This window comes from Acanthochromis polyacanthus, chromosome 12, assembly GCF_021347895.1.
Source record: "Acanthochromis polyacanthus isolate Apoly-LR-REF ecotype Palm Island chromosome 12, KAUST_Apoly_ChrSc, whole genome shotgun sequence".
Taxonomy (NCBI): Eukaryota; Metazoa; Chordata; class Actinopteri; family Pomacentridae; genus Acanthochromis; species Acanthochromis polyacanthus.
The window spans coordinates 5217723-5236821 of record NC_067124.1 but is presented as its reverse complement, the minus strand read 5'-3'; the positions used below and the strand labels follow the sequence as shown (position 1 = coordinate 5236821).

At 40.0% G+C, this 19099-nt stretch overlaps 2 protein-coding genes across 2 annotated transcripts in view; one reads left to right on the top strand and one right to left on the bottom strand.

The window, feature by feature from the left end:
• znrf2b (zinc and ring finger 2b) overlaps positions 1–4839 on the top strand; it is a 78354-nt gene extending 73515 nt beyond the window's left edge. The window contains 1 exon segment of the mRNA XM_022208112.2: positions 135–4839. The gene's annotated coding sequence lies outside the window, so the exon portion shown is untranslated.
• Positions 4840–8471: 3632 nt separating this feature from the next.
• nod1 (nucleotide-binding oligomerization domain containing 1) lies at positions 8472–18982 on the bottom strand. Its single transcript, XM_022186997.2, has 12 exons — positions 18814–18982; positions 17373–17571; positions 17065–17239; positions 13904–15716; positions 13723–13806; positions 12897–12980; positions 12723–12806; positions 12235–12318; positions 12058–12141; positions 11070–11153; positions 10842–10925; positions 8472–9896 (listed from the first exon to the last, which is right to left on the bottom strand). Exons 1-12 carry the CDS (start codon positions 18978–18980, stop codon positions 9824–9826), a joined length of 3015 nt encoding a protein of 1004 aa, XP_022042689.2. The 5' UTR covers positions 18981–18982; the 3' UTR covers positions 8472–9823.
• Between the last annotated feature and the right edge of the window lie 117 nt (positions 18983–19099).

Genomic DNA, 19099 nt, shown 5'->3' with positions numbered 1-19099 from the left:
TGTTTCCATCCATCCCAGGTACAGATGTTCTACTCATACAGCACAGAGGACATATGTTTTGAAGCATAGTGTGTCTATTTTGGTGTCCTTGGTTTGCTTTGCTTTAATATGCTGTGTTGGTCCTTTGATGACAGGTACCACACCATGAGAGGGATCTACGAAATGAAACTGTGGATCCAGAGAGACTGCTGGACACTGTGACCACTGTGATCAGTTACACCCCCCCCCCCCCCCCCCCCCCTCCAACCACCCACCCAATAATGTAGTACCACAGTGTGCCAAATCTCATTTAAGCAATCTTCAGGGATACAGACTTTATGTTTATGTTTGAGTTGCACATCACGCTCAGTCTCTGAGTGGACGGACTCACATCCACCTCACATCCTCTCCAACCCTGATAGGCAGGGCATTATGGCAGGCAGGGCTCTTCTTCCTGAGAGGCAGATGTCTCCTGATTGTACACCAGGACAGTGCACCAGGACGGGAGGAGTGGATGTGGTCGTGGAGGGGGTGTGATGGTGGGTTACCCCCTCCGATTTCGTCCCTCCCCTCCTCTTTCAGCATCAGTGTCTCCCAGTGCCTTGTTGCAGTGACGGCCAGCACCCAGCAGGGTGGGACAGAGGAGTCCAGACTGGACCAGCAGGACCATCTCACCACAACTGCCATTCTACCACAGCAGGAGAAACAAGCCAGAGACGGTCTGTCTGCATCTGCAGCTTTTCAGAACTGATGAACTGTTGCAAAAATGGTGCCAATCAACTGTGAATATTGTCAAACACACAATCATCAGTGCTTTTTGATCATTAACCATGAATGGAGGTCTTCAGGTACAAAAACCTGACCCTAACAGCTACCAGCCTAAATACTGCACCAGGATAAAGAAGAAACAGCTCAGTTTCTTGCTAGAATGAAAAAAAAAAAGTTCTTGTTTGAACTTGATCCTCTTTATGTCATAACGAGGTATTTTCATGTGACAACGATATGCGATGGCATGAGGGAGCTGCTCTATAGTATATCTAGCATAGATCTGAATTTAAACCTACCTCCCACCAATTAAATAATTCTAATTGGACTGCAATAAAATGATTAACTCAACAACAACATAAATAGCTCAAACATATACAAAGCACAGATAACAGCTTAAAACTAATGGAATCTTGAAAACTAAAGCAACAAAAAATTTAAAAAGACATATTTGAAGCAGTGATTTAATATGTTAGTGACTCTGCAAGTCTCAGATGCTCATAGTTTCAAATCAAAACTCCAGAAGAAGAGAAAGTGACATGTAGGACCACGTCATCTGCAAAAAGCAGGAGGCAGTCCTGAGGTCACCCAGCTGGATGACATGTCTGCACAAGAACAACAGCAAAAATATCTTGTTCTAACATGAATAGGATCATGTCACAAGAAACTTTTCACATCAGAGATAAAGTCAGAAAAATTGTGGACTTTGAGTTAAGTTTTTTTATTTTATTATTTTCTCTTTTGTGTCACATTTTCTTTGTGTTACTTCTGGAATAATTAGCTTTTGTTGTTTTCACCAAGTCTGTCAAACTCAGATTTGATCTGAGTGGGCTTTGTATGAATTATTGCATTTTATCATATTAGCAGCAATTGCAAGTAAAATGGTTCCCACTTAGAGCAAAGTAAGCAAAAAAGAAAACCAAGTCTCTCCACATTTGCCAGTAAGCATCAATGTCTGGACTGATGTATCCAGTGATTTTCCCTAAGTGTGAACCAGTTTACTCAGATCAAATTGCAGGTTTTACTGGTTTCAGGGGACCAGATAACCAAGAATGAGAATGTGAGCTTCTACAATAACATTAGCTACAATGTTCTGCTAAAAATCTGTGCGGTGAAGAGGTTGTCATCATGCTGGGAGTCAGTAACCTGTTGCTCAGTTATTGGTTTGTGAAATAGATTATAACAGACTGATCTCGGGTCCTGGCAGCTTCAATCAAACTTCAATCTTAGTGCTGAGTTTGAGTAAACTTGGCCGAGACACAGAACTGGAGAGACACTGGAATTACTGGACCTGACACGCTGAGCCAGACTGCTTGGAGTTGGGTTGCCTGAAGACCTCGCAAAGGAACAAGAGTGTACAGACTTCTAATCCAGTGGAAAAACTATCTCAGATATGGATTTCACAGACTAGTTCCTTTTCAACCCTCGAAGATGAGCTCATCAGTGAAATTAATGGGATCCAGGGTTTGTGTTGATCCCAAAGCTCCAAAACTTGTGTGGAATTTACCATTTCCTCCACAACCTCTTTTTTCCATGACTCCAGCACTGAATTCACTGCTTGTCCCACCACCCTGAAGACTGTTTTTATGCTGGAAAATCAAATAAGCTCCTTCATTACTTCCTAATAGCAACTTTAATAGTGGTATTGTGTGATCACAGACTCATGGGGGGTCTTAATGAGGGCCAGAGATGACGTTGCCTTTGAAAAACGTTGCTTAATGAGAGGAAGTACTATACCATATGGTCTTTACTGCCCTTTATTCTATACCTCTCTTTGTCTCTTTAAAGTTATCTCTAGGTACGAGAAGCACAGTCTGTAAACATGCAGCAATAGAAATCTTAATGTTAGCCAACACAAACGTATTTAGGACAGACTGAGCAGTGTGCATCAACTACTGTATATGAACCACATGCATGCAGGCTTTTTTTTTTTACAGCCAGTCAGCAGAGCAGTTGATATTCCAGATCAGTGGAGTTAGCAGTGGTTAGTCATTTGTTGGGTCCCTAATCTATATCTTCCTCACAGGCAGGAACAGGTATGTACAACATCAAACTCCTCACAACATTAAAAAAAAGCTACTCTTGAACAATGACAGCAGAGCAAATTTGTTCATTTGCAGCTCAGAAACACAGATGTGCTGTTATGTACACTACCGTTTAAAAGTTGGGGTCACCCAGACAATTTCATGTTTTCCATGAAAACTCACACTTTTATCCATGTGCTAACATAACTGCACAAGGGTTTTCTAATCATAAATGAGCCTTTTAGCACCATTAGCTAACACAATGTAGCATTAGAACACAGGAGTGATGGTTGCTGGAAATGTTCCTCTGTACCCCTATGGAGATATTCCATATAAAATCAGCCGTTTCCAGCTACAATAGTCATTTACCACATTAACAATGCCTACACTGGATTTATCATTCATTTAATGTTATCTTCATTGAAAAAAAAAACTGCTTTTCTTTAAAAAATAAGGACATTTCTAAGTGACACCAAGCTTTTGAACGGTAGTGTGCATCATATAATACTTTCATTTAAACCACTGCAGATATTTTCAGTATACAGTTCTTCAAAGGCAAAATACAGTAGCCAGATATTTGTTTTTGACCCATTAGAAATATGTCATTTCAGAGAAAACAGCTTTTGAAATGTGGAGTAACTGAAAAACAAATCAAAAACGAATGCAGCATGTGTACAATGCACACTTAATCTCTGCATTCTCTGCTGTGGAAAGTCACAGTTGAAGTTAAAGTCTAGATAACTAACTTTTTATAGGAAGACAGCTGACTTCACGACTAAAGTCAGAGTGCTGTGGAAATGGCCACTTAAAGCCATGTTTTGACTCGTGAATTTGAAGTGATTTGGTGGTTAATGGTGGCATATTGAACTGCACTGAGTTGTCAGTTAATGCGTTGATTTTAAAATAATTATTCAGACAGAAACTTAGTAGACTGTAAGTCATAATTAAAGTAAGGAGAATTTTCCTAAACAGAATTGTTCAAATGGACCGCGTGCTGAGAGAACACAGCTGGTTGGTAGATGCTGCAGAATGCCACCTGCTGTGAGCTATGAGATGAAGTGAAGACTCCAGTGCTGTACGACTGTTTCTCTGCTGACTTTTTTCCTGTGCCCTGCAAGTTATATTACGGTACACAGGACTATTATTTTGTAGAATCTTGTATTTGATTCATTTAAAAGACACAACAGAGCTGCACCAATTAGAGAACAATTTTAAAAAATAGTCCTTTTAATAATTTTTCAAACAAAATTGATGCTGACATTTCAAATTTGCTGCATTTTTTTTTGTTTTGTATGAAAACAAACTCGATATTTTGTAGTTTGACTTTTTGTAAGACTTTTTTTTACATCTCACACATTAATACAGAAATAAAATTCAAGTCTCTGGAATGAAAAGAAAGCAGACTTCTGATCCTCCCACCTTTATAGTCTTGTAATTTCCATGCAGTCCCTTTAAGGAGCGTTAGGATCCCTTGAGATGAATGTTTGACCTTTTGCTGCAGACTGAAAGTTGTTTTATGAAATGCCATTGCCTTCCCCTGTTTTTTGAATGTATTTAAACTTTTGCCATTATCTGGGTGGGATGACAGTGAGGTATCTGTGCGGGTCACTGGAGAAGAGATGGAATCAACTTTGGAGTTTTGGAATCCACCCCAGGACACTTAGGACTACTCCTTAATCACAACCTACACCTGACAGCCACCCAGAGATTAGCTGAGTCATGTAATGCACAGTTCGTCCACACGGTGGCGCTGTGGCTCCATGGAGCTCCTCTCTGCAGCGTGTGGAGGTGGGACCGGTGTGGACTCTTTCTGATCACTGTCTCTGTTTTGTAGCAATAGTGTGAACATGTGGCTGGTTGATGGATGTCTAACAGGGCTCATGCTGTACCTTCACTCTAATCTGACTCATGCAATCCATTATTACCGATCAGCTTTTTTTTTCATAACTTGATTACACAGCTGATTTCTGTGAGCAGGTTTGACACTGACTGTCTTTTTATTTTCTTCCTGTGAATTTAAGAGCAAAAGTGCAACAGATCTGGCCTTAATAGATATGACAATGACATTTCACTGGTTTGTTCTTGTGGTTTGTTATCCTTCCAAACAGGGACTGATTCACGTAGCGCACAGAAACCTTTGTTATGAGATGAAAGGGAAAACTTTCACAGGAAAAGGCTTTGTTGAATTAACTACATAGACAGAAGTTTAGCAAAGCTTATATTCTTCAAAGTTGCTACTAAATACTAAAATATGCCGTGTAAATTTGGCTTTGCTGGCAAATTACTCTTTTCAAACCTTTCTGTCACATTCCCAAGTGGATATAATTTCTCAGTTCTTGGTGATGGCTGTTATCTATTGATGTTAATACGGTACTTGGGTCATGTGGTAGCAAGGGGTCAAATATGGCCTATGATCCCTTGGATAGCATTTTTTGAACCATTTCTAAACCAACAAGAAAAGAGAGAACCCAGTACTCCGCCAAAGCTGTTCAGTCGTTGTATCACTTCTGACGGATGAAATCTTGAAAAAATTTGTGGCAGAAATCACAGCAACATAGAATTTGTCCATTTATTATAGATGTACCCACAAACAAAATGACCGTGCTGTGAGCACAGGCGTGTTATGCATGTTTACAGTATGTACAGATACCAAATCATGTGACCTAAATACGTAGAGGGTGACGGGAATTGATGGGACTCAGAAACACCCCCATAATTTATTCATTGTTCCTTGTATCATTTCTGACGGATATGTCCCTAGAAGTCAGCATTGGTGCATTTGTGGTAGGATCACAATCGTGATCGTCTGACATAGTGTTCACTTGTCATGGTTACAGTGACGCCATGCCGCTATTGCAATGATACAGAAATCTTAAACAAATCCATGGATCCAGACTATAAGCTGCATCACTTCCAAAATCTAACCACTAGGTCCTTGTGTCATTTCTGACCTTCCCTGAAAATTTCATCCAAATCAATTTTTGAGTATTGCTGCTAACAGACAGACAGATTAACAGAAGGACAAACGTATACCGGCCGTCACATAACGCCGCCATGTTTCTTGGTTGAGTAGCAGCAGCTACAGTGAACAACTGTCCACCACAGAAGGTCTGAGTCTTCTCCATTGAGCTAGGGTGATATTAGGTTGCTTGCTGTACATGCTGATCAGATCTCTCTATCATGGAGAGTATTTACAGTAAACTCTTTCACTTTAAAGCCTCAGATCTTTCTCGTCAACTGGGTGTTGACATAAATGTGGTATTGTTGTGCAACTGTCACAGCTTTCGGTCAGGGCTTCCCCTATTTGAAAAATGAAAAATCCCCTGTACACATGGTTATTCCCCGTTTCTGAATTATTAAGACATTTTTTTTTGGAAACTTTTATCATGATCAGACTTGTTGAAGAATGCTATAATAATAACTGTTGCTACATGGCTTTATTGACATATTTTGTCAGAACTTCCCAGCTTCATAATTAATCAGTGGAGGAAGTGATTCAAACCATACATTTTTTTCTCCAAATTCAGAGAATATCTTCTCATGATTCGTTAGTTGTTTACTGTGAATTACTGAGAAATGAATTTTCGACATCGCTCCAGTATTTAGCCAGGCAGGCAGCTTCGCAGCTCAGCTTGCGAAAAGTATGGGGCAACTTGCCCCCTGCGTCAAAGTCCGCCCCAACGTGCTTTTTTTCCCACACTGACTGGCTCGGATAGTCTCAATGAGTGTCCCACAACATATGAGAGATGAGAAGTGAACGAAAACATCGGTTTTGGCGCGAGCTATCGCGCGATTTCGGAACGAGATTTGCTTTCTAGCGTCCTGAGATTTGGATACAGACCACAACAAATAGCGATCGCCAAGTAATGTGGAGGTTTTCGTTCACTTCTCATCTCTAGTATGTTGTGGGACACTCGTTGAGACTATCCGAGCCGGTCAGTGTGGGAAAAAAAGCACGTTGGGGCGGACTTTGACGCGGGGGGGCAAGTTGCCCCATACTTTTCGCTAGCTGAGCTGCTAGCTGAGCTGCTAAGCTGCCTGCCTGGCTAAATACTGGAGCTATGTCAAAAATTCATTTCTCCATCACTTACATGTATAAAATGACATATGAAAACAGACCCCAGGTTGAAAAAAAACGAAGTTCCCCTTTAAGGGGCATGGAGGGACACTGGGACAGAAAGGGATGGGAAATCTGGCACCTGTTAAATATGCTAACTAGTTAAATATCTCCAATCTTCCTCCAGAGTCATGCACGCTACCTTTAACAAATAATGGAGCCAGTGTAAGGACATTTTAACAGGCCCTGGGACAGAACCTCTGGATAAAGTGACAGTTAATGGTACTTGTTTGAAAATCACTGAGCTCCCATAAACAGCTGCAAAGGTTAAAAAAAAAAAACGATATAAGGCATTAAACACTGTATATTGGTCCTGTATAGTAAAAGTGGAGGACACTGTCTCATAATTCATAATTCATCCATACCTGGACACAGGTAAGTTTCAGAAAATAGACAGATTGAGGAATTAAGTATAAAGTGATTTATTTAAAGGGAATCCAAGACCTTTGTAAATAAAACTGAAGCATTTTAATACATTTTAAGGCCTTTTTTTCAAGCAAACTGAAGTCAGTGACTTTAAGACTTTCCAAGACCTGCAGATACCCACGTTATTAATGTTTAGCGAGATGTCTTGAAAGAAATACCGTGGTGTGCCTTAAGCTTGTATGTCGGTGTACTGTGGGCACTGAACCAACAGGGACTAGAGTCCTTAAGTAAACCTTGTAAGATCCACTGTAAAGTCAGTCAAGCATTTTATAGCATCTTTAGTTTATTTCCTGGTAGTTGGAAGTGCTGGCTAGCAAATGCCACAGAGAAAGAGTGCCGTTCAGTGTAACAATGACTTTTCCCCCACAAAACAAATATGTGACACAGAGCTTGGTGAACAGCCCATAAGGAAGTTTTTCTTTTGTACACATGCATATTTTCTAACAGTCAAGAAAGACTAGTTGGTTCATTTAGACTCCATCTGAGATGGACTAGTTACCCTAACCAGCTGAAAGAGATGATTTTACACATATTAATACATTATTCATGCTCAGCCTGTGAAAACATGCATTGTGGGAAGTGTAGGATCCAAGGTTTTTGTAGCTTGACCCATGCTACACAACAGCTCAGCCTCAGCCAACTCTTTCTTTCTCTGACAAATCCCCAAACTTTGCTTCTGCATGAGAGGAGTAGTAGCTTTGAAAGACATAAACCAGAATGGAACCGCATCATATGTTATCTGTCAATGTACAAATACAGGCTTTTTTCACAGCAGGCATTTCAAATATGAGAAAAAAAAGACAGGTACCATTTACAACATGAATTACAACTGCCTTCCATTGCGGTGACATTGCTAATTTCAGTGCCGAGTCACTGAGCACTTCAAAGGAACAAGTCATAGTTAAATTTACCTGCTAAGATAAGCCAAACTGTCTGGGATGAAGAAGATCCCTGGAGGGAAAAAGGACAAAAGAGCAATGAATGCAAAGAATACTAGTCTCCCTGACTGAACTGAGCTCCATGTTTTGTTCATACTGTATACAGACTTTTCAGCACCTGCAGCGTCTACAATCACTCAATTCATCTGCTGACAACATGAGGAAGGATACCTTTTATCCATCTGTAAACATCACCAAAACAGTTAACAGACATATGCTGCCTTCCTTTGTTTCCCCTATTCCAGCTGACGTGAACCAGAAACATTCCATGAATAGTATACAGCTGATGTGAGAACCAGCTCCTGTGAAAAGTCACTTAAATGTGAAATGGTTCTCAATAAATGCATTATCTCTAAGCTGACAAGTATTTTGTCATATAAATATTCAAACACTTGCTTTCTAAAAACCATACTGAAACTATTGAGCCCAAACTATAAACTCAATGAAATAAAAGTGACTAACTGTGATCACTGAAATAAAATGGTGTGAATTTGTGATTTCCAGTCAGCCTGACTGCTTGCTCATTGTTAAATCATGATCTGTGAACACGAGGTTTGGGTCTATTGCCTGTGTCCATCTGCATAGCTGAATCATGGCTCAACATGGAAAAGAAATGCCAGAGGAATTTAAAAATATCCGACTTGTGGCTTCACAAAGATAGAAAAGATTACAGGAAGGTTGGTGGACAGTTCAAAATCAATCAAACCACAGTTGCAGCAGTAATGAGAAGCTCTGGAATATGGCATAGTGATTAAAAAAGTGACGATCCTCCAAAAATAAAGACACTGCTTTCACAATCTACCTCTGATATTGGATAACATGAAGCTCTAAAGATGTCATCCCAACAAAACAGCATTTGCTCTTTGCTCAAGTCTGATGAATATTGAGAGCACATTCTTTGGCCAGATGATGGTGAAGATAAATTGGTTGAAAAAAATGCAGTAAAGAAAACAATAGAGTTCTGCTGAATTTTGTTGGAACTATTTTTCTGCGGGTCCTGCACTTTCAGTGTAGTAAATATAAACTGTTAGTTTTGAAAAAAATACCCTACTGCTTAACTAATGCAAATATTGACATGGTGATAGAATTTTAAATCATTTGAAATTTAAGTGATATTGCACGGATGAGCGATTACTTTTATCGTATACTGTATGTGGGAAACTGACAGCATCTTGGGTAACAGTCTAATAATAAATAGTTCCGTACAGTACATATTGTTTGTATGTAATAATATAAAACAAAATATGCATGGAAGGAAGTCAGCACAGTCATTACCATTTTCACTTCCTTTTTTCATCTGTGACAATATTACAAAATTTCAAAGTAAACTTCCCCGACATGAAACAGGAAATACATTCGGTACAGAGCAAAAAATCAGAAAGGGTTAACAAGGGTTAACAAGTGCACAATCGACAGAATTACACACCCACAGTATTAGGTAAAAGCAGAAAGTGTAACATCAGAGGAAATCAGTGTGCTACTGCTAACACTTTGCATACACACAGTAAACACACACTCCATGTTTTCTAAGATACAGATATGACAGCACGTGCATGTCCGACTCGCATGCCCAGTCAGTGGAACCGCAGACGTTTCTCCGATTGAAATTCTTTCTCTTCCTCTTCAGAGAGCTGGTTTCCTTTCGCGCTGTGGGAACATGATCAGACACCATAAGGCATTTGTTCAAAACACATCCCTACACACCCTGCAATAACCATCAAGATTCTGTAGACATATCCAATACCCATATACTGATTGGATGCTAATTCAGCTGACTGCTAAAGCCAAAAAAAAAAGGAAAGAAAAAATCAGACTGTGCTGTGTTTTTATCTTTAAACAAAACCTAGTAAGTTTTTACTACTTCTTTACAACTACTTATTTCTGTGTATAAGAAGCTAATCAGTGACAAATCAGGGCAGTTCTGAAGTCAACAAGCTTCCCTGCTACAGGTGGAACAAAACACAACAATCCACACCCAATCCAAAAAGGAATTCTTCTACACAGCAGACTTGTCAGTTTTTTCAGTACTGCATAGTCTTAAGCATTTTCGCACCGTTCGTCCTACCTGTATCAGAATTTTAAGCTAGGTTCAGGGTGTTTCTTACTGAAAGACACTGTATGTCCATACACCTTTCACTAGCGGACTCAATACTTTCCATCACTGCTTGTCCTGTGCTGATAATCATCAAGGAGAGCTTTGTGCACATCCAGGCTGCTTCAGGTGTATGTCACGTGATATTATCTATGCAAAAAATTAATACAAATTAAACTAATAGAGACATAGATCCTGAAATAAGTCTGCCCACTTTGTTCCAAATGGGCCAAATTAGCTTAGTGCTTTCAGGTGTTAGTCATCTGAGAGCTGAACAGCATTTCTACTAAAGGAATGTATTACTCTGCATCCCTGATAAAAGACTATGGTAGATTTATGAATAGTAATAATTTTGTCTGTCAAAAACTTTACCTGGGAGCACTGGGATTTTTTTTCTCCTTCGCCCAGCCCCTGCAAAGTTACTCCCATCCAAATGACCTCTGGTATGACCAGTAGCTTAGGTGAAAAGAAAATGTCACTGAATTCTAACTGATCCTCACCATATCTCTTTGAGTTCCGTGTTGTGAGTCAGTGCCTCAGCGAGGTGTCTCATTCCATCCACAGTGAACTGGTTGCCGATTAACCTGCAGACAAATATACACAGCAGGTGACTTTTTTAACAATCAATGAGGGACCACGATATTCAGCAGCATCACGGATCTCACCAATGCAGACGTGTAGTCAGTAAATACAGTGTAAATGTGGTCATGCCTGTGTGTTTTCCGTACCAGAGGTGGCTTAAACCAGTGTTTGCTTTGATCAGTTCTGCAAAGTGTGGAGCTGAAACGTCAGTCAACTCATTCTGCACCAACCTACAACAGCACAGACAGATACTGCTCTAGAGAGAGTCATTCTGCACAGCGCAAACAGTTTTTCTATCATAAATCCCATACATCCTTATTTTAATCTATACAGGAAGCATTAATGGCGATCTTTACCATATGTTTTAAACCCATAAAGACATAATACATTTCCATTTGCACCGCTGGTATTGCAGCTAGTAGATCTGAAAGTTGAGGAGTCTATTGATATTTAATACAAACAATTAATCACAGATAATGAATGAAATTAAATTCACTTTGATTAGGCAAAACAATGATGTGATTTCCACATATGTTTCATTATTGGACAGTATTAGAAATAACATTTAAATGTATTAAAATTTAAGAGTTTTAATGTGCACCTGTCACGTTAGATATAAGCAGCTGAATTGTGAATGCACTGAGGTGATAAAAAAATACAATTAACTATCAGCATTGCTCTTTTGTTTGCGGTAACAAAAACCATTTTGTTTTTTCAAAGCTCTTCATTGTGCAACCTGCTCCTCTTGATACAATTAGGTGGCACGCGATCGATTTATTTTAGGAAGCGTGCACACACAGCATGATGCCAATTATCTGTCAGCTAACATAAAGGCAGCTGGGCCGGGTCTAGCTTGTTTTGTAGCACACCCTTCTCCTGCTCTGCTAATGATTGCTAAAGCTACATCTTAAGGCTATAATATGGACACCAACATGGCACACACTCTGGAGGGAAAAGTGCTTACCTGGCAAAGTAGTTTTTTGTTTTTTAAAGGCGATAATAAATCTAATAAATTCCATATGGTAGTAAAAAAACTGGAAACATGACCTAGTGACAGCATTGAGTTTAGCTCCTTTACTGCATTTCTGATGTAGACACAGCTTTAGCTCAAACTTTCTATGTCACTGTGCTTACCAGAATATCCGGAGGACCTTGTTTTCTTTCAGCGCTTCTGCCAGACACTTCCCGCCTTTAGATGTGATACCATTGGCTGACAAACTGGAACACAGACAGAAAAAGGAATGATTGGAGTCACTAAGTTTGACTCAGCTTTTTATTGACTATTTTTTACACATTGCCTTGCCTTGCTACCTGAGGTTGGTAAGGCTTGGGTGGTTCCTCAAAGCCTGAGCAAAATCTTCGGCTCCCTCATCACCGATACTGTTCCCCCACATCCTGGAAGCAAAAATGTCAAAGCCCCAGATGAGAGACTGATATTCTATTTTAAGACCTAAACAACCTTCTTCATATCACCAGTATTTATTTCCTAGATGTTTTCAGGTGGGCTGGATGGCCTGACAAGACAGCTGAAGCATCCTGGTGATGTTGTGTTCTTTGGATTCTATTGTTGCCGTGTGTATCAGTATTTCATTATATTCTGGTGCTTAAATAATGAGGATGAAGCAATTTTTCACTGCCAGAAACTTGTCTGGAAAAAAAAAAGCTGTACTTTACTATATATTGCTCATCATCTGCAGCTATCCTGTGTCATTTCTTTTCACACCTCACTACTAACTAGAAATATCCGAGATTCATTTGAACTGCATCAGCAAAGACACCTCAAAGCAATGACATCTTACCCCACATCAAATATCGAAGTGCTCTTCTGGATTGCATTGGCCAGATACCTCCCACCAACACTAGTGATCTTGTTATTGCCAATCCTACGGAAAAAGTAATGAATGCATCAATTTAAGAGACATAAAGCCACAGCATATTTCAATCACTTATTCTTGATACAAGTCTGAACATACTTGACATTACGCAGCTTTGGGCATTCCTCAATTATCTGAGCAACCAGCTTGGCTCCAGCATCTGTGATGTGATTATTGTAAAGCCTGAGGACAGGTACATAAATCATATAAATTCATCAGAGAATTACTTCCTAAACAATCAGTTGCTCACTTAGTTCAATAAATGCTTTAAAATAAGACAATTTCCCACAGTCCAAGGTAAAATCTTCTGATGCCTTCTTATTTGATTAATGGTCTAAAACCTAACAATATTTAGTATATTGCAATGAAGATGAAAAACCAGAGAGGAGACCATATTTGTTTAAAAATGTGTTTAAGAAAAATAAATGTCATTGTTTATTTTGGGTGCAAATTGAGTTTCTGTCAACTGACTCATTGATAAATTGACTAGTCATTTCTGTAGTAAAATTTATTTGCGAGTTTATTTATTGCTTTGCCCTTCTTGGAATCTGAAACAGAACACTTCTCCATTGGCATACAAGGCTACAGTCTGGTCTTTGCCTCTGACAGAAGTGAAATTAGTTTGGCCCTGTTTGTTAATATACATGCACATTAAAGCAGAGCCAACTGGCCTAAACAAAAATCACTCCTCTGTCATTAACATTTTACTGGTTTCTTGGAAATGCTCTGGCCTAGTTTTCTGGGAAAAATTATTTGGCCTTGTGTAAGTCTTTACTACTGTCCATTTCAACTATATCCAACATGTTGACTCAAAGAACTGACTGTTCACATCTAATATATCCCATACCTTGACACACACTGTTAACAGTACTAAGGGCAGGTTACTCAGTTTTGGTACAACTGATGTTGGACGATGTTTACTCACCCCAAAGTTTTCACAACTTTGTGTTTGCACAGCTCCTCTGCAAGGATCTCAATGCTGCTGTCTGACAGGTGATTGACGCACAATCTAAAGGCCAGAAGTTTGATTTGTGCATCATTTAATCAATCAGATCATCTATTAGTGGAAATTAAAAGGTAGTTATGAACATGTCTGTACTTCTTACCTCACTACTGTCATCTTGCAAAAGGACGGCTTGAGTTGCATCACTCCATAGTCACTGATGTTGTTGTTGTCCATGTCGACCCCCAGGAGTTTCTTACGATGCTGTAGTACAAAGTTCAGGGCAGTGCAGTCACCTGAGTAGATGTTACAGTAACCCAGCTTGATAAATTCAGCTGTGATGCCCTTCGCTGTCATCTGAGCAATGTCTTTGCTCCCCGTCTCAAAGATGCACCTCAGCATCCAAAGGAAGTTGCTCAAAACATGAACTACCTTGCCATCACTAGCACTGTGGTGGGGTAAACCCTGCAGGTGGGACCTGACACTGGTAGACAGGTAAGACTTCAGCAAGGCCTGTTTTTTCCTTAATAAAACAGGAGATAGCAGATGTCCCATCAGGCCTGTGTTAATCTTGGACAGCAACCCGCACAAAAACAGATTTGTGAACTGAAGGTGCTCATTAGGTGCAAACGGCTTCTTTTCACTGGACCTTGAGGAGCTACTGATACAGAAATCAACAGGCAGACAGAACTGTTGCCTTTTCCTGCTGCACTCGGTGAAGAACTTAAGGATAGAGCTGGGAGCAGCCTGCTCATCCAACACAAGAGCAAATGCTGCCAAGAAAGACTGGAGGGTGACGTGGAGGAATTCAAACGTAGCAGGGCTTCCATTGGCATCAATCTCACTAACAGGTCTAAGAAAGCCCAGGGGCAGGTCCTCTTCTGTCAGACCACAAGCACTGATCTCCTCTTGGTTGCAAATGAAGCTACCTCTCTCCATACTCTGTAGTGCTAGCTTGGCAAACGCAGCAAGGGGCCTGAGCCCTGCTGTGAATGTCTCTGAGGTGCAGCGAGTGCTTTTCTTCAGCAAAGATGGTGCAGGTGAGGCTAAGCGACTGAGGAACACCTCAGACAGCAGGAGAAAGATATTAGTGAGTGTGACGCAGGTGTCAGGCAGATGAAAACTATCATGCATTGTATGTAGGTGCCTAAAGCTCTTGAATACAATCCAACAGAACAGCGGGGTGGAGCACAGGCCACAGAGGTAGGGACTAGCATTCAGCTGAACTGACACCAGGTCTCTATGCTCCTGCTCCTTAAAGTGCAGATCTATGTAAACCTTTAGGTGAGCTGGAGAGAAGCCACGCAGCATGACCTTCTTTCGGATCACTGTACTTTGGATCTCAATCCCTGTTCGGGCTGTCAGCACCTTCTTTGAGCCCTTGAGTAGTTTTCCACAGAGCAAGCTGATGAGCAGCTGGAGGGGGCTTGCCTTGTCTTCTGGTGACACCACCTCAGGAACATTCATCAAGTCGACATGCTCCTGAATCTCATCATAGCCATCAAAGGTAAATACAACCTTTTCAGGGAAGCGCAGGATGTAATCAAAGATTTCATTGTCTGGATCATGGTCTGGGTAGCAGCTGTGCTTGAACAACAGATCTCTGAGGGAGATCTGGTCTGTATCCTTGAAGAGGCTGAACATCCTACAGCGAAACTTGAAGAAAAAGATTGTATCTGTCTGCAGCTCCTTCTGGGACCAGAGGTTCTGAAGCTTCTGCAGAAGGATGGATTTTCCCACACCAGCATCCCCCATTACATAGATGATTTCACCTTGGGGATTGAAAACTGAGTTGTCTCCCAGGAGCTGGTCCAGGCTCTCTAAGAAACCCAGACTTTCATTGCAGTTGTTCAACACTTCCATCACAGTGTCAGTGTAAAGGTCTTCCAGCCGGGTCTCCTCTTTCTGGCCATACGACATGATGAAGCTGGTGTCCCGGTTCATGTCATGTCTCAACTTCGCACAGTACCTGCTGACTGAGAGGACATAGATGGTGAATTAGCTGCTGTTTTCTGTCTATGATCAGAGTTATTTAATCTATTCAAAACGTGAATATCTGTGTGAAATGTCTCATGTAAGTCAAGTTAAAGTTAACTCCTAAATGCTGAAATACTGTATTTCATCGCGTAGAATAATCTTTGAGGATTATAACCTCAGCCAGACCCACCAAACTTCTTGTGTGGCCAGAAAACTTGCTTGCTTACACACAGTTGCACCAAGTGTTGAACAAACCTCACTAGCTTTAGCATCCGATAGACCAGAAATTTAGAAGTTGTAAAAGGACTCAAATTTTTTGTTTGCTACAGACACATTTAGTGTGTATTTTTTCTCAGTCTGCATATTTAAAACATGATGAACTCAATGTTTAATTTACAATTATTCGGACTGTGCACAAACATGCCAGGGGAGAGGACAAGAAAGAGGAAACTACACAAAGGTCTGGAGCAGAGTATGGTGAGAATGCAAGGAAGCATTCACAACATGCTGAGACCACAGCTCAGCCGTTTCACAATTGACCATAGCTGACCCAAAAAGGAAAAAGAAAAATGTATTTCATGTGTTCATTAACTTGTCCCATCGTATGGATTATGGAACCTCCAAATGTCAAAACATGAGATGATTCAAAGAGTTTTGGACATAAGGTGAAGATTCTTGCTTGTAATGTAGTGTGAGAACTTTTGCTCTTGTTTAAATTTGACAAATGCCAGCAAAGTAGTATTCTGGTGTCTGCCCAAGCACTTGATGACACATTTTGATACTGAATATTGTGTGTTTGGAGTAATAAATAAACATGTAGATTGGGTTTTAAATTTATACTATAACTTACTAATATGTAATGTCATTGTGCAGACTTAAGGTGCTTGATTTTTTTTGAAATAGTAAAATAAAAAAATTTAATAATTCTGTAAAAATGCATTCCTAAATGACAGTGTGATACATCTGCAGTCCAACAGTAAAAAGTATATCTACAATCCTATCTCATTTTCAGGTACTTGAACTCAGATGTACTCAGAAGTAACCACTGTATTTTTTATTGCACCACATTTACCTGACAGCTATTGTTACTAGTTACTACCCAACAATATGTTAAACATTTTTTAAAAACTTCACTCCCACCAGTTTCAGCATTGAAATGCTTCGTGCACAAAGAGTAATGTGGTAGCAAATATAATGCAATAGAAAGTATTTTGCATAACGAGGGCTTGGCTTCTCCTTAAAGAGAAGAATTTAAGAAAAACGTCGTGAAACAAACATTCCCACATTAAATTCATTAAGTAGATAAAAAGAAATTCATAGAGCAGTACAGTTTCCTGTAATACTTACTGGGATCAGTGTTAACCACTTTCATCACTGTAACTTCTTTGCTTGGTTGGTAATTGATCTCTTTCAGCCATGGCTGGAGGTCTATGTACGCATCGTGGACATTATATATGATGAAAATGAAGTATTCACAGGCCTCCTCCCCCTTGCATTGCACTAGCTCCAAGATTTTGCGCACCTAAAAAATAATGAGAGGAAATAAAGTTACTGAAAATTGTATAAACACTATATTTTTTGTACTATTGTTGTTTTTTTAATTTAAAAAATGGTCTCTTTTTTAAAAAGGAAATGCCCTGTTCAGGTTTTCCTACCTGATCTGTCTTAGTGACAGTTCGCTGAACAATCTCAACATCCTCTTCACAGAGGAAGCCACCTGCCAACAGGTTGTCGAGGATGCACTGAATGCTCCTCAGCCTGGACACCAGCAGCTCTCTGTGGTAGGTGAGAAGGCTAAGGCACGACACTTTGGCTTCTTCCATCTGAACCATATTTATCACACAACAGTCACATCTGTGGGACAACAGAAGACAAGACAAGAATGCCATATTGTGAGTCATTTAAGCATGACACGATTTTGCCAAACTCTCTGCAATTCCAGTGTAGACGTGTTCAAATGCTGTTTCTGAGTTAGTCACAAGACTGGTTAATCAAGTGAGCAAGGCTAGCAACCCCTCCAAGGGAACAAAGACCACAGATTACAACACATCATCTGGGTCTACTGTACATAACCAGTTGCACATTTCTTAGACAGTTGTACTGTTAAACTACTACATTAGCTGTAGCAGATCCTCTATATTTTGACCCAGTCTTGAAAATTCACCTTTGTGTGAAACTGTGTGAAAGTATAAACTTCCTCCCTTAGTTTGTTTCTATATGAACACACCCCACAAACACACACTGCCACGCTATCCAGCTAACGGATGGTTGGAAGACTCAGACAGGGTTCCATCACAGAGTGTTGTAGTGCTACAAGTAGCATTTATTGTTGATGCTGTAAGACTTGCCACAATAACACTTCTGATAACCTATCATCTTTGGTCATTACACTCCTGTAACTGATGTTGTAACGTACTACTTACTTGACCTGATGTTAATTGCAGAAATATACTTATTTTTCTATGTTTGACTGTGAAATAGCTCAGTCGTTGACCTGACTCTGAAGCAGGAATGCATACTGTCAATAAAAGTAATACTGTAATAAAAGTGGTTCCACTGTACTGGCAGTCGCACTTCTGCTAAGAGTCATGCACAAATACAATAAATGCACACATGAAATAAAACATATTTTGAGTGACAGCTGTCCATAAGTTGTGTAGTGATTTGTAACTCTTATAAACTACAATATCCTGAGCTGGTTTAGTTGTAAAGTCATTACCAGAGAGCTTTTCCTCTGTTGTGTTACAGCTTTGTTCCTAATCTTTTAATGCTTCTGTTTTGTACCGACTGTCACACCTGAGAGAAGAAGAACCGGTTTGAATGATAGTAAATCACAACTCTGACATTTGTTCCAAAAACCTATTTCCTCGTAAAGCTGAAAATCCCCAAGTTTAGCCCGAGAGACTTGAACTTAATTACGAGAGACTTGAACTGAATTAAAATGCAGACTTTTAGAAATAACTACTGCTCTGTTGTGTCATTAGCATCGGCTACAACCGCTGTGTTTGTTTTTGTAAGTCACGTAGGTCACATAAAATCTAACTGTGCAATACTTTATAACGTTAACTCCACTATAAAACCACAAATAAGTCCTACCGTAGTACTGCTTCCACGCCAAAATGCTGTAAACAGTTTACTTTCAGAAGGAACCAGCTCCAGGCACTAGTCACGGGTACCACTAGAGTGCTGTTTGTAACTACATCTGTGCTGCAGCTGGAGGAAGTGAAAGTAGAGTTCTTATGGCTTGCCATAATGGGCGTCATTTCTCCACGAGCTTTCACAACAGACACGAGCTGCATTCAGGGTCCACAGAAGTGTGGTATTTCTTGGGAATCAGATTGGGGTTTTGCGTATTTTCCACAAAAATACACAAACAAACACA

Coding starts and splice junctions, on each gene's coding strand:
- nod1 (XM_022186997.2), bottom strand. CDS start 18,980: ATGACGCCCATTATGGCAAGCCATAAGAACTCTACTTTCACTTCCTCC. Junction 17,572..18,813: donor GGCGTGGAAGCAGTACTACG/GTAGGACTTATT, acceptor GTTGTCCCACAG/ATGTGACTGTTGTGTGATAA. Junction 12,142..12,234: donor CCAAGCCTTACCAACCTCAG/GTAGCAAGGCAA, acceptor TCTGTGTTCCAG/TTTGTCAGCCAATGGTATCA.